This window comes from Poecile atricapillus, chromosome 3 (genome assembly GCF_030490865.1).
Source record: "Poecile atricapillus isolate bPoeAtr1 chromosome 3, bPoeAtr1.hap1, whole genome shotgun sequence".
In the NCBI taxonomy this organism is placed as follows: Eukaryota; Metazoa; Chordata; class Aves; order Passeriformes; family Paridae; genus Poecile; species Poecile atricapillus.
In genome coordinates this window covers 2,074,286-2,089,615 of record NC_081251.1, presented here as the reverse complement: position 1 = coordinate 2,089,615, position 15,330 = coordinate 2,074,286, and the positions used below count along the sequence as shown (strand labels likewise).

The following is a 15,330-nucleotide window of genomic DNA, read 5'->3' as shown; positions in this document are numbered from 1 at the left end:
TCTGCTGCTGTTCGGTGTCAGTCTGAACTGGGAATTCCACCCGGATTCCAGAATTCCATGATTTTGTCTCCCAATTGCTTCCCAATTTCTGCTGCTGTTTGGTGTCGGTGTGATCTGGGAATTCCATGATTCCGTCTCCCAATCTTTCCCCAATTTCTGCTGCTGTTCGGTGTCAGTTTGATCTGGGAATTCCACCCAGATTCCAGAATTCCATGATTTTATGTCCCAGTCCTTTCCCAATTTCTGCCGCTGTTCGGTGTTGGTGTGATCTGGGAATTCCATCCGGATTCCAGAATTCCATGATTTTGTCTCCCAATCCTTTCCCAATTTCTGCTGCTGTTTGGTGTCAGTCTGAACTGGAAATTCCACCCAGATTCCAGAATTCCATGATTTTGTGTCCCAATCCTTTCCCAATTTCTGCTGTTGTTCAGTGTCGGTCTGATCTGGGAATTCCACCCGGATTCCGTTTGTATCCCTGGAGTGCCAAGCACAATATCCTGCAATTTCTCCAAGATCCACAGGTTTTCCAGCTGTTTCCTTGGAGATGCTGAATTCCAGTTCTCCCAGAGGTTTTATCCGGGATAAAAACGCAGCCAGGAGTTTTTCCTCTGTCAGAGGGTGGAATTTGGGGGGTCTGAGATGGAATTTTTTTAATTTGGGAGCCCTCAAAGTTACATTTCCAACAAAAAATCATTTTTCCAAAAGGAAAAACACGGAATTTTGGGACAGGGGGGTGTGGAGGGGTTGAAATCATCATTCCAAGATCTTGGAAGGTTTTTTCCAACTCCAAGTCCTGCAGCTTGGTCGGGTCCTGCTCACCTTTAGGGAATGAATTTGGGAAGCTGGAAAAGTCCAGGAAAATCCGGGATTTTCCGGCTGATCATTCAGCACGGCCTCGGATTGACGGCGGTTTGGAAACGTCTTTTCCTCAATCCAGAGGGAAATTTGGATGGAAAATGGGAAGAAAAGGGAAATTTCCTGGCATTTCCTGGCATCTCCAGCTGTTCCCATCGGAATCTCCTCCCAGAGAGATTCCAGAGCCGCTTTGCTTTTCCAGTTCTTTAATTTGGGGAGAGAAAAGGGGGAAAAAAACACAGCAGGATTTTCCAGGATTCCTTGGAACCCATGGAAAGGCACTTCCAAACAAAGGGAAAGCAGAAATCCCGATTCAGGAAATGAGCTGGGAATGATTCCCAGAGCCGGGAATGATTCTCAGAGCCGGGGATGATTCTCAGAGCCGGGAATGATTCCCGGAGCCAGGAATGATTCCCTGAGCTGGGAATGATTCCCGGAGCCATCCCAGCTGCTCCCAGTTAAACATCCCATCACCAGGAGAGGAGCAGTGGGAGAATTTCCAGTGCTGGGCCCTGGAGCGGTGACAAATGGGCTCGGAGCCCCTTTGGATGGAAAATGAGGATTGGGAAGGATTTGGGATTCAGGGAAATTAGGGATGGAACCACGATCAGCCGGGGCTTGTGGTGTGATGCCAGTGGCTTGGATAAAGCTCGGATGCTCTTTTCCCTGGATTCCGTTACCCCGGGCGCTGTTTTCCCTGGATTCTGTTATCCCTGGATTCCATTATCCCGGGAGCTGTTATCCCTGGATTCCGCTATCCCTGGGCACTGTTTTCCCTGGATTCTGTTATCCCTGAGTGCTCTTTTCCCTGGATTCCACTATCCCTAGGCGCTGTTTTCCCTGGATTCTGTTTTCCCTGGGCAGTTTTCCCTGGATTCTGTGATCCCTGGGCGCTCTTTTCCCTGGATTCTCTTTCCCCTAGGTGCTGTTTTCCCTGGATTCCATTATCCTGGGTGTTGTTTTCCCTGGATTCTCTTTCCCCTAGGCGCTGTTTTCCCTGGATTCCGCTATCCCTGGCTGCTGTTTTCCCTGGATTCCGCTATCCCTGGGTGCTGTTTTCCCTGGATTCTGCTATCCCTGGGCACTGTTTTCCCTGGATTCCACTATCCTGGGCGCTGTTTTCCCTGGATTCCGCTATCCCTGGGCACTTTTTTCCCTGGATTCCGTTATCCCTGGATATTTCGAACTTCTTTAGCTCTCAGGGCCCATCCTTCCCCCAAAACACATCCGGCTCTTTCCCGGACCCACCGAGGATGATCATTCCCAGTGAGGAGCCGGGATGGGGGCGTTTTTCCCGGGATTCTGAGCTGTTCCAGCGGGAAGCAGGAGGTGCCCCCTCCCCTGCTCAGCAGCAGCGATTTTCTTTCTTTATTTGCTCATTTCAGGTCATTTTCTGCTCGAGCGGCGCCTTTGTGCCGCGGGGCCGGGAGCTCGGGATCGCCGTTCCGGCTGGGAATCCCTGGGGGCATCGCTTCCATTATCCCGAGCTCTGAAATCGCTGCTTTTCCCTTCGGAACTGCCGGGGTTTTGCTCTGCCTTTCCTTGGGGGTTTTTTTGGGGGTGGTTTTTGGGGTTGGTTTTGAGTTTAGGTTTTACCTGCTCTGAATTCGCTGCTTTTTGCCCTTTTCAAACCGCCCCCACCAACCCTCAATGAAACAATTCCCAAATCTGCACTTCTGGTGTCCAAAAGGTGCTGAAAATATAAGGAATGTGGGGAACCTTTCCTTTCCTTTCCTTTCCTTTCCTTTCCTTTCCTTTCCTTTCCTTTCCTTTCCTTTCCTTTCCTTTCCTTTCCTTTCCTTTCCTTTCCTTTCCTTTCCTTTCCTTTCCTTTCCTTTCCTTTCCTTTCCTTTCCTTTCCTTTCCTCTCCTCCCCTCCCCTCCCCTCCCCTCCCCTCCCCTCCCCTCCCCTCCCCTCCCCTCCCCTCCCCTCCCCTCCCCTCCCCTCCCCTCCCCTCCCCTCCCCTCCCCTCCCCTCCCCTCCCCTCCCCTCCCTTTCCCTTCCCTTCCCTTCCCTTCCCTTCCCTTCCCTTCCCTTCCCTTCCCTTCCCTTCCCTTCCCTTCCCTTCCCTTCCCTTCCCTTCCCTTCCCTTCCCTTCCCTTCCCTTCCCTTCCCTTCCCTTCCCTTCCCTTCCCTTCCCTTCCCTTCCCTTCCCTTCCTTCCCTTTTCCCATTTTTCCCATTTTTCCCATTTTTCCCATTTTTCCCTTCCCATGTTTTCCCTCCTGGGGATTTGGAATTCCCAGCAGTCAGAAGTGGGAAGTTGAATCAGAGCTCTGAGCATTTTCCAGGGATTTCTCTTCCTACGGAACAGCTGCCGAGTTTCCCTCCTCACCCCTTCCCGTGAAATTCCCGCAGATTTCCCGCTGGGAGCTGGGGGGGAGGAGTTAGGGAATAACCCCCGGATCCGGCTGAAGGTGGACAAAGGACAATCCCGTCCCTAAAACCTCTCCTGTCGGCTCCTCTGGCCACTGCTTTGAGGCTTCACATCCCATAATTACTCCACCCGACCCTAATTCCAGAGGAAACACTTCCAGCTGTTCCCTGAAAACCGGCACCGGGGAAATCCCGGGAATGCTGGCTCCTGCCTCTCCCGGGATGTGCTCCCACAATCCCAAATATTCTTTGTGTTATCCCCGAGCAGCACCCGACGGTTCTGGCGTCGCCCTCGGATTCTGGAGAGATCCGGAATTCCTTGAGAATTCCATGAAAACACAAATCTGGTACCTTTGGGGTTTGGTTTTTGTCTTTGAGGGACGCTGCTTTGTCCTTCCTGGCGAGGCTCGGTGGCCAATCCCAGCTGGAATATCTGGAGGTCAAGGGGACGATCCCGGGATGTGAGAGATCCGCGTCCGACATCTCCTGCCGGGCTCTGGAGCTCCTCCCGGCCCAGGAAGCGCCCCCGGATCCGCTCAGGGATTTTCCGAGGCTGGTCCTGGGATGAGCCGCCCCTCCCAGGGCTGGGAGAGCTGGGAATGTTCCCCTGGAGAAGGGAAGGATCCAGGGAGAGCTCAGAGCCCCTTCCAGAGCCTTAAGGGGCTCCAGGAGAGCTGGAGAGGGATTTGGGATAAGGGATGGAGGGACAGGACACAGGGAATGGCTTTGAAGTGGATCCAAACTGGGATTCAGCAAATCCAAACTGGGATTCAGCAAATCCAAACTGGGATTCAGCAAATCCAGACTGAGATTTAGTGAATCCAGAATGGGATTCAGCAAATCCAAACTGGGATTCAGAGGATCCAAACTGGGATTCAGAGGATCCAAAGTGGATTTAGCAAATCCAAACTGGGATTTAGTGAATACGAACCGGGATTCAGCAAATCCAAGCTGGGGTTTAGCAAATCCAGACTGGGATTCAGAGGATCCAAACTGGGATTCAGTGAATCCAAACTGGGATTCAGAGGATCCAAACCGGGATTCAGTGAATCCAAACTGGGATTCAGAGGATCCAAACTGGGATTTAGCAACTCCAGACTGGGATTTAGCGAATCCAGAATGGGATTCAGCAAATCCAAAATGGGGTTCAGAGAATCCAAACTGGGATTTAGTGAATACAAACTGGGATTCAGAGGATCCAAACTGGGATTCAGCAAATCCAAACTGGGATCAACAAATCTAAACTGGGATTCAGCAAATCCAAACTGGGATTCAGAGGATCCAAGCTGGGATTTAGTGAATCCAGAATGGGATTCAGAGAATCCAAACTGGGATTCAGATGATCCCAACAGGGATTCAGCAAGTCCAAACTGGGATTCAGCAAATCCAAACTGGGATTTAGCAAATCCAGACTGGGATTCGGAGGATCCTGACTGGGGTTTAGTGAATATGAACTGGGATTCAGCGATTCCAAACTGGGATTCAGCAAATCCAAACTGGGATTCAGAGGATCCAAACTGGGATTCAGATGATCCCAACAGGGATTCAGCAAGTCCAAACTGGGATTCAGCAAATCCAAACTGGGATTTAGCAAATCCAGACTGGGATTCGGAGGATCCTGACTGGGGTTTAGTGAATATGAACTGGGATTCAGCGATTCCAAACTGGGATTTAGCAAATCCAAACTGGGATTCAGAGGATCCAAACTGGGATTCAGCAGGAGAAGCTGCTGGGGCTCCTCCAAGGGCAAGGGACGGCCTCAGACTGCAAATTCCTTCTCCAGCACTGAAATCCAGCTCTGTGAATCCCGGGAATTGCTCTCGGGGCCGCGCTGACGTCCGTCAGCGTTATCTGTTTGTGCTGCCAGCGGGAGCAGCCGGCCTCGGCTTGTTCCGACAGCTTTGTGTCCTTATCTCCCGCAGAAGGGCCGGGATTGAATTCCCCTCCCGCGGCTGCTCAATCCCCGGCCACCGGCAGCACCCTTTCCTCTCCTGCCCCTCGGCATCGCGCCTTTTATCCCTTCCAGCCGGGAGGAGGCTCGGAGCGGTGTCTGATCCCTGCCGGGAGCTCATTTCCATGCTGGGGATGATGATGATGATGATGATGGGGATGATGATGACGGCGTTTCCCCCGGCCCAGGCCGCCATTCGGGGGCTGTCAAGGAGAAAATTAACGTGGCCGCGGGCCAGGGATGTTTCACGGCCGAGTGCGCCGGGAGGGGAAGGCGGGATGGATTCCTCAATGGGAGGCGGGAGGAGCAGCTGATGTCAGGCGGCTCCAGCTCCATCCCCGGCATCATCCCAGGAGCTGGGAAAAAAACATCCAGGGCTGGATGACCTGAACAGAAATTCGGAAGAGTTGGGATCGATTTATGTTAATTCTGTGAATTCCTGTGAAATCCTGGTGATGTCAGGCAGCTCCAGCTTGGGATCATCTCAGGAGCTGGGAAAAAGCCCAGCTCGGAGCAGCAGAGCAGGTGAAATTGGGAAGAGCTGGGATTGATTTGTTTTAAATCTCTGAATTCCTGCTTTGTCTGGCAGCTCCAACTTTTTTGTTGGGATTATCCCAGGAGCTGGGAAAAGCTGGGAAAAACCATCCAGAGCTTGGATTAATTTATTTTAATTCCATTAATTCCTGCTTTGTCACATTGGAGCTTCCCAGGGATCTGCAGGGATCCAAGTGGAGCTGCTGCTCCCTGCCCCTCTCCTCGGAGCGTCACCAAATCCCCAATGGTTTGGGGTGGGAGGGACTTTAAAGCCCCCCGTGGCGTGGATGAGGTTCCACCTTCCGGTGTCCCAGGTTGCTCCAGCTTTTCCTTGGACACTTCCAGGGATGGGAAGTCCAAGGAGGAGCCCTGCCGAGAGGGACGGCGAAACGGAAACTGAGGAATTGTGGAGCTTTTCCCCTCCTGCTCCTCGCTCCGTTATTTCTCTGAGCGTTCTGAGCCACCTGAGGCGAATCCCTGGCACAGAATTCCCAGAGAATTCGTGGCTGTCCCATCCCTGGAAGTGTCCAAGGCCAGGTTGGAGCAACCTGAGGCAGTGAAGGTGTCCCTGGCCATGGATAAGGACATTCCAAGGTCCACCCCAACCCCATGATTCCCTGCTGGATGCTCTTGGGATCCCTGAGTTTATCATCCCGGAGCCCACAGGATGATAAAGACGAATCATGGATGTCTCACACGCTCCGTGACTCATCCCAAATCCATCTCCCAGGCTGGATATTCCAACCACCACCTCTGGACAAGGTCCAAGAACCTCCCAAATCCCGGAATTGTGATGGACTCGGGGGTGAGGAGCAGACACATTTCCCTGTCCCCATCTCTCCCGATGCTCCACAGCCGCAATTCCTTGAATCCTGATGGAAGTTACGGAATTCACTCCGAAATATTTCATTTTGCTGGGATTGGAAGTGGGAGATCCGCTAGCTCCGCCCTTTCCTGGCTCCGGAGCCGGGGTTTGCTGGGTCAGGGCAGGGCAGGGTGGGAGTTCAGGAAATGTCGCTTCCATCCTAAAGGGATCAAGGAGATGGAATCTTCCCCATCCAGAATCTCTGGGATTCCTGACTTGGCCTTCAAAAGTCAGTTCTGTAATTCCAATTTTCATTATTTCCTTGGGGCTTTTTTCCCCAAAAATTCTGTTCAGCTGCTGTGGTTTCTTCCCTGGTTTTTATTTCTCCGGCTGAGAAGTCAAATCCAGCCCCATTGGGAATGTTCTGGATTCCCATCAAATCCAGCCCCATCGGGAATGTTCTGCATTTCCTCATTCCCATCAAATCCAGCCCCACTGGGAATGTTCTGTATTCCCATCAAATCCAGCCCCATTGGGAATGTTCTGGATTCCCATCAAATCCAGCCCCATCGGGAATGTTCTGGATTCCCATCAAATCCAGCCCCATTGGGAATGTTCTGGATTCCCATCAAATCCAGCCCCATTGGGAATGTTCTGGATTCCCATCAAATCCAGCCCCATTGGGAATGTTCCGTATTCCCATCAAATCCAGCTCCATCAGGAATGTTCTGTATTCCCATCAAATCCAGGCCCATCGGGAATGTTCTGTATTCCCATCAAATCCAGCCCCATTGGGAATGTTCTGTATTCCCATCAAATCCAGCCCCATTGGGAATGTTCTGTATTCCCATCAAATCCAGCCCCATTGGGAATGTTCTGCATTCCCATCAAATCCAGCCCCATTGGGAATGTTCTGTATTCCCATCAAATCCAGCCCCATCGGGAATGTTCCATATTCCCATCAAATCCAGCCCCATCGGGAATGTTCTGTGTTCCCATCAAATCCAGCCCCATCGGGAATGTTCCATATTCCCATCAAATCCAGCTCCATCAGGAATGTTCTGTATTCTTATCAAATCCAGCTCCATCAGGAATGTTCTGCATTTCCTCATTCCTATCAAATCCAGCCCCATCGGGAATGTTCTGTATTCCCATCAAATCCAGGCCCATTGGGAATGTTCCGTATTCCCATCAAATCCAGCCCCACTGGGAATGTTCTGTATTCCCATCAAATCCAGCCCCATCGGGAATGTTCTGTGTTCCCATCAAATCCAGCCCCATTGGGAATGTTCTGCATTTCCTCATTCCCATCAAATCCAGCCCCATTGGGAATGTTCTGCATTTCCTCATTCCCATCAAATCCAGCCCCATTGGGAATGTTCCGTATTCCCATCAAATCCAGCCCCACTGGGAATGTTCTGTATTCCCATCAAATCCAGCCCCATTGGGAATGTTCTGGATTCCCATCAAATCCAGCCCCATTGGGAATGTTCTGTATTCCCATCAAATCCAGCCCCATTGGGAATGTTCCGTATTCCCATCAAATCCAGCCCCATCAGGAATGTTCTGTGTTCCCATCAAATCCAGCCCCATCAGGAATGTTCTGTATTCCCATCAAATCCAGCCCCATCAGGAATGTTCTGCATTCCCATCAAATCCAGGCCCATCAGGAATGTTCTGTGTTCCCATCAAATCCAGCCCCATTGGGAATGTTCCGTATTCCCATCAAATCCAGCTCCATCAGGAATGTTCTGCATCTCCTCATTCCCATCAAATCCACTCCGTGTTTAAGATTTTTGGGAGGATTTTGGATTTTAAGATTCCGGAGGGCGATTCCAGGCATCTCCCAGTTTTCCTGCCCGCGGATCGGGGGTCACAGATGATCCCGTCCCGGCTCTCCGAGGCCGGTGGTGTTTCTCCGACCAACGGCTCCCAGACTTCACAGATTTCCTTTTCTCATCGCACATTTGTGATTTCAAATTACCCAGCTGTGAGATCGTGACAGAACCTCGCTGCCAGACACAGGGGCTGTGAAAACAGTAATTTAAAATCTCCGGGAAGCATTCCAGCCGGGAAAAAGGGGGGAAAAAAACCCCCAAAATTCTGACTCGCGTTTGGCATTAAAAACCGGAGGATTTTGGGGGTGGATTCGTCCCAGGGGTCCAACAAACAGCAGGATGGGGGTTGGGACAGCCGGGGTTTGAGGGAGGATTCTCATTTTTGGGATCGTCATTCCGTGATCCGGCGGCTCCCGGTGGCTGCTGCGGTCATGGAATACTCAGCTCTCCCATCCCTGGATTCAATCCCTCCGGGAATGTCGATCCCGCTGAGAGCGGCTCCGCAGGGAAGCGCGTCAGACGCCGGCGCTCGTGGGTTAGGAAAAAAATATCCAAAATCGCTTCCAGAGCTCGGATTTGACGCAGATTCAGAGAGGTTCAATGAGTTTTTAATTAACTTTGAAATTAATAATATCGGATTCCCGTTTTCTCAGAGGGTCCTGGCCCAGGTTTCCCAGAATTTGGGGCTTCCCCATCCCTGGAAGTGTCCAAGGAGAGGTTGGAACTGGATGAGCTTTGAGGTCTCTCCCAACCCAAATCATTCCGGGATACTGGGGAACATTCCCAAAAATACTCTCGTTTCCCAAGGATTTTTATCTCCTCAGTATCTCCAGGAACTTCCTGAAAACGCTTTTCCAGTTCTCTGATGTCAGATTAAAATCTTTCCTGGAGGGATCGTTCCTTGATTCCTTAACCTTGGAACTTTTCCAGGATTGCTCCGACGTGTCCCGGTTTTCTCGGCGCCGTTGAAAAGCGGGATTTTCCCCCAGTTCCTCAGTGCTGGTAAAGCAGTTTTTGGTTATCTCGGATCCTTTTCCTGCTTCCCGTTGTTCCCATTCCCAGGGATTTATTGGGATTCACATGACACAGCCTCGTGTTTTCCCCGGAGATAAATCCCGGCATTGTGGGAAGCGGAGATTCCAAAGGAAACTCATGGAAAATTGTGGATGGAGCTGCTGCTCATTCCCAATTCCCAAACCCATGGGTTCCTCCGTCAGCATCCACAACACAACAAAGGAAAAAAATCCTCCCTCTTCCTATTTTCCTGCATTTCCATGGATTGAAAGCTTGGATTTGACCCTTCATTCCGAAGGAAACGCTGGAATTTCCATGAGTGCTGGCTTCGTTTGGGAGTCGAGGCTTGGGGACACCGGTGGGATTCCCAAGGAGCCGTTCCTGCATCACCACGAATTCTGTGGAGATCAAGGAGTTAAAAAAAAAACAAACCCAAAACTTCCCTTTTTGGGTTAAAAATGGGAAGTTTCTGTTCCGTGCTGCTCTTCCTGCCTGGCTCGGTGGTGTCCGTGTCCTTGGAATGCCGGAGGTGACGGACAAAGCTTTTGCTTCCTTCTCCGTGATTTTTCCATGAAAAGCGGAATTCCGGCTGCGGCAGAACGTTCGGCTCGTACGGCACCGACGCGGCCTCCCCGGGGCCAAGAGAAACAGCTTTGGTCATCCCAAATCCCCGTGGATATCCTGAATTCCAGTGGATATCCTGAATTCCAGTGGATATCCCAAATCCCTGTGGATATCCCAAATTCCCGTGGATATCCCAAATCCCTGTGGATATCCCAAATCCCCGTGGATATCCTGAATTCCCGTGGATATCCCAAATCCCTGTGGATATCCCAAATCCCTGTGGCCATCCCAGATCCCCGTGGACATCCCAAATCCCCGTGGATATCCCAAATTCCCGTGACCATCCCGAATTCCCATGTCTGCCCTGAGGCTTGCCGCTCATTCTGGGTGAAATCTGTGGCGTTTTGGTGACCCTCACTCTGTTCTCTCATGGAATTCCAGGATGGTTTGGGTGGGGAAGGACCCGAAACCCCGCCCGCTTCTCTGGCCAGGGACACCTCCCACCATCCCAGGCTGCTCCAAGCCCCATCCAACCTGGCCTGGAACATTTCCAGGGATGAGGAAATCCACAAATTCCCTGGAAAAATTCAGAGATCCACAGATTCTCTGGAAAAATTCTCCATTTCCTGTTGTCTGATCCTTTTCCCAGCACCCTCGAAGGACAATCCTACTCACCAGAGATCCACCTGGGATGTCCAGGCTCCCTTTTCCACAGGCAAAACGCCGATCCAGGTGGTTATTCCCAAAAAAAAAACCTGGAAAATCACAGCTGGTGAGTCAGGATGTGCCCAGACTCCTCATCCCGGGAGAACATTCCGGTGGAAGACGCAGAGACGAAGCCCCTCGTGCGTCTCCGCGAGTCTTCGCCGGGGAAATTTAACGAACTATTAGCGGGTCGTTAACGTTGCTGAAAATTACCTCATTTTCACTCGTTTCCGTGCCCGCTGAGCCGCGCCAGGAGGATCTCGGAGGACACTCGGACGCCGTGTTGGAATTCCGGCGCGGCAGGGCTGAGTCAGAGACGGGAATTTATGGATTTATGGATTTCTGGGATGGTTCTGCCGCGCTCCCGTGTCCGTGCCAGTCCCTCTGTGTTTATCCCTGGTGCTGGAGCCACTTCCCTCTGTTCCCTGCTCCAAAAATGTATTTAAAGAATTTTTGGGATGCAAATTCCAGGGTTTTTTTTGGAGGGTTATCCCAGCTTTCCCATGCTGCCATTTCCCTCTGTTCTCTGCTCAAGGCAGGCTCCAAAAATGTATTTAAAGAATTTTTGGGATGCAAATTCCAGGTTTTTTTTTGGAGGGTTATCCCAGCTTTCCCGTGCTGCCACTTCCTTCTGTTCCCTGCTCCAGGAAGGCTCAAAAAATGTATTTAATGAATTTTTGGGATGCACATTCCAGGTTTTTTTTGGAGGGTTATCCCAGCTTTCCCGTGCTGCCAGAAGGGGATTAAATTTGAGCTTATCAGAGGATGCGATCGCTTCCAAAACTCCTCCTCTGGCTCCTGGCCGTGGGTTCCCATCCATTCCATTCCATTCCTTCCGCTGGATCCGGATCTGGATGAATCCCGCTCCGGCACGGCTGGATCCAGAATATTTAACGTGAAATCCCAAAGCCGCAGGGTGGGGAATTCGGCCAGGTCTGGCTTGGAAAGCCAAGATTTTGGTTTTACTCTTCCAATCCTTCTGGATTGTTCTCTCGGGATATTTTTGGGAGGATTTCTTTTCCCTGGAAAACGCCGGGTGCAGCTCGGATCCGTCAAGATTTGGGAAGGGATCTTTTTCCGTGGAGATCTTCCAGGAGTGTTGGGCATTCCGAGGAATGGGAATTCCATGGAAAGAATTTCCCGCTGAAGGATTTTTTATGGGATGATGATGGAGACACTCGGAACCTCGGGATACTCGGGAAGACCTGGCACCAACTCCTGCCTCTTCAGAACTCTGGGATTGATGGAAGCCACCGGAGATGTTGCCTTCAAACCCCTCGTGTTTTCTGAGGGATAAACTGGGAATTGTTAAACTGGGATGGAGGTGACGGTTTTAAAATCGTCACTTGGAATTATCCGGCTGTTCCTCAGCTCGAGGTGTTGCTGACCCTTTATATCCGACTTGTTTGGGGTCACAGATGATCTTCCAGAGCCAAAATCCGTGTTTTGATCTTCTGGTTTTTGTGATCTTTTGTGTTTTTGTGATCTTCCAGAGCCAAAATCTTTATTCTAATCTTTAATTTTTCATGACCTTTTATGTTTTCGTGATCTTCCAGAGCCAAAATCCATGTTTGAATCTTCCATTTTCCTGCTCTTCCATGTTTTTGTGATCTTCCAGAGCCAAAATCTGTGTTTTGATCTTTTGTTTTTCATGATCTTTTGTGTTTCTGTGATCTCCCAGAGCCAAAATCCGTATTTTAGTCTTTTTCATGATCTTTTGTGTTTTCATGATCTTCCAGAGCCAAAATCAATGTTTTGATATTTCATTTTCCTGCTCTTCCGTGTTTTTATGATCTTCTAGAGCCAAAATTCGGGTTTTGATCTTCCGTTTTTCGTGATTTTTAGTGTTTTTGTGATCTTCCAGAGCCAAAATCTGTATTTTGATCTTCTGTTTTTGTGATCTTTCGTGGTTTCGTGATCTTCCAGAGCCAAAATCCATGTTTTGATCTTTTGTGTTTTCATGATCTTTAGTGTTTCATGATCTTTCATATTTTCATGATCTTCCAGAGCCAATGTGTTTTGATACTTCATTTTTCATGATATTTCATAGTTTTGTGATCTTCCAGAGCCAAAATTTGTATTTTGATCTTTCATGTTCTTTTGATATTTCATGTTTTCATGATCTTTCATGTTTTTGTGATCTTCCAGAGCCAGAAATCCATGTTTGGATCTTTCATTTTCCTGCTTTTCCGTGTTTTCGTGATCTTCCAGAGCCAAAATCTGTTTTGGGCTTTTGTGTTTTCGTGATCTTTCATGTTTTTGTGATCTTCCAGAGCCAAAATTCTTGTTTTGATCTTTTGTTTTTCATGATCTTTTGTGTTTTCGTGATATTCCACAGCCAAAATCCATATTTGGATCTTTCATTTTCCTGCTCTTCCGTCTTTTCGTGATCTTCCAGAGCCAAAATTAGTATTTTGATCTTTTGTGGTTTCGTGATCTTTTGTGTTTTCATGATCTTTTGTGTTTTCATTATCTTTTGTGTTTTCATGATCTTCCAGAGCCAAAATCTGTTTTGGGCTTTTGTGTTTTTGTGATCTTTCCTGGTTTTGTGATCTTCCAGAGCCAAAATCCGTGTTTTGATCTTTAGTGTTTCATGATCTTTCATATTTTCATGATCTTCCAGAGCCAATGTGTTTTGCTATTTCATTTTTCATGATATTTCATATTTTTGTGATCTTCCAGAGCCAAAATTTGTATTTTAATCTTTAATTTTTCATGATCATTTGTGTTTTCATGATCTTCCAGAGCCAAAATTCGTGTTTTGATCTTTTGGTTTTTTTGATCTTTCCCGTTTTCATGATCTTTTGTGTTTTCATGATCTTCCAGAGCCGGAATTCCTCATCTGCTCTGCTGATGAGATGTTTTTATTTTGGCCAAGCTGTTGGTTCAGGTCATGTTTTACTCCAAGTCAGAGATCCCAACCCTGCCAGGCAGAGATCAGGAAGCGGGGATCGGATGTTTGCAGCAGATTTGGGCTCTCCCATGGTTTCAGGTTCCAAAATTCCGAGTGAATTTGCTCGGCTGTTCCCCAGTTTGGGGCTCTTTGTGGTTTTCCAGGGATTTCCCAGCTGCTGGAATGGGGAGCACAAGGACATTTCTGGGCTTCGGGTGCCTTTTCTACACCTGGAATGATCCAGTTTGGAATCGTGGGATGAATCAGAGTGGTTGGGGTTGGGAGGGACCTTAAAGACCATCCAGGGGCACGGGAATGCTGGACAGGAATTTTTTGGGATCTCAATCCGTTCAGGAACTCCCGGAATGTGCATTTCGGAAACGGCCGAGGATGGTTTTAACCAATCCCATGGGCAGGAAGGGGTTACCGGGGTCATTCCCTGCCCGTTCCGGCCGATTCCTGGAGTTTCCAGGAAGGCTGGAGAGGGATCGGAGCAAAGAGGGGCTGCTCCTCCTGCCAGAGAGGCGAGTCCTCTCCATCCAGTGCCGCCGGTGATGCCGAATCCCTCCTCCCTCCCCGATGAGTAATTACTGCATCTGTGACTAATTAGCCGAGGTGGGAAGGATGCGGAGCCGGGCCCATCCCGCCTTTCCAGCGGGAAAAGCTCTTCCAGGGAGGAAGGAGAGGGAAGAGGCTCTTGGAGGATGCTCCAAGGAGGAGGAAATTGGATTGCGCCCACTCGAGCACCTGGAGTGGAGCCGAGCTCATTCCCAGAGCCCCTGGAATGAGCCCGGGGGGTTGTAGGGCCCTTCGGTTCCTGGGAATGATCCCGCACCTGGGCCCTTGTCTGGGCTTTGTTGTGCCTGGGGTTGGCGTTTCCCGGTTTTCCGCGCCGGTTCCTCTCCCGAGACAAAGGACGGGGGGCACGATCCGGGGTGGATGGAGCAGCTGCAGCTCCTGCCTGAACAACACCGTAATTAGTCCGGCTGTTAACGAGGAACCGCCCCCGCTCCGGCACAGCGGCCGAGCCTGGAGAGGCCGAGCTCCTTCCAGGGCCTGTCCTGGCTTTTCCAGCTTTGTCCCCACGGAATTAAACCTCGTTCTTCTCCTCCTCTTGGCAGGTGTCGGCACCAGGAATTACTACAGGAAGATCGGCTACGAGCTGGAGGGGCCCTACATGGTGAAAATGCTGGAATGATGTTCCCGGAGATCCCGGGAGAACGGGAAGGACACGGCGATTATCCCAGGAATGACACTTAGCCCGGGAATAAAGCCCAGGACTCGCTTCTGCCAAAGCCCCCGGCCGCACAGAGCTCCAGGGGTGGGCTTGATGATGCTGGTGATCCCTAAATTCCATAAAATTCCAGGATTTTAGAGCAGCCCTGGGATCATCCCGTTCCCCCCGGAGAGTCCAGGGACATTCCAGGTGTCTCAATCCTCGGGATGGGCTCCAACAGCCACATTTGAGGGGTGAAATTTCAGGATTTGGGGACCCTCTGGAGCGGCCTGGTGGGAAAAACGCCTCTTTTCTGATGCTGTCGGCTTTTTAAGAGCGAATAAATTCCGTGCTTATTTATTTACTCCGGGCCCGGCTGCTTCTGTCCATCCCAAGCGATCCCAAATCCCGGGATTGGGAGGGATCAGGATGAAAAGCCGGATTGTCCCTCTGAGGTGACAGCACCAGGGAGGAGCTCCCCTCTCCCGGCAGATCCCGTCGGGCCGGGGTTGTGATCCCGGAGTATCTCCGAGGGTGCCGCCATCTCATGGCTCTGGTCCCATTTTATTTTCCAAAAAAA

At 50.3% G+C, this 15,330-nt stretch overlaps 1 protein-coding gene across 3 annotated transcripts in view; it reads left to right on the top strand.

The window, feature by feature from the left end:
• The window catches only part of ELP3 (elongator acetyltransferase complex subunit 3), a 133,545-nt gene that overhangs the window by 72,046 nt on the left and 46,169 nt on the right, over positions 1-15,330 (top strand). For 2 of the 3 annotated variants that reach the window (XM_058834601.1, XM_058834600.1), the window contains exon 15: positions 14,656-15,114. The exons of the other annotated variant lie outside the window; for it this stretch is intronic. In XM_058834601.1, the coding sequence (XP_058690584.1) occupies positions 14,656-14,732 (77 nt within the window). In that variant the 3' untranslated portion in view covers positions 14,733-15,114. Of the gene's footprint in view, positions 1-14,655; positions 15,115-15,330 lie in introns of those variants that run through there. 3 annotated transcript variants of the gene reach the window in all.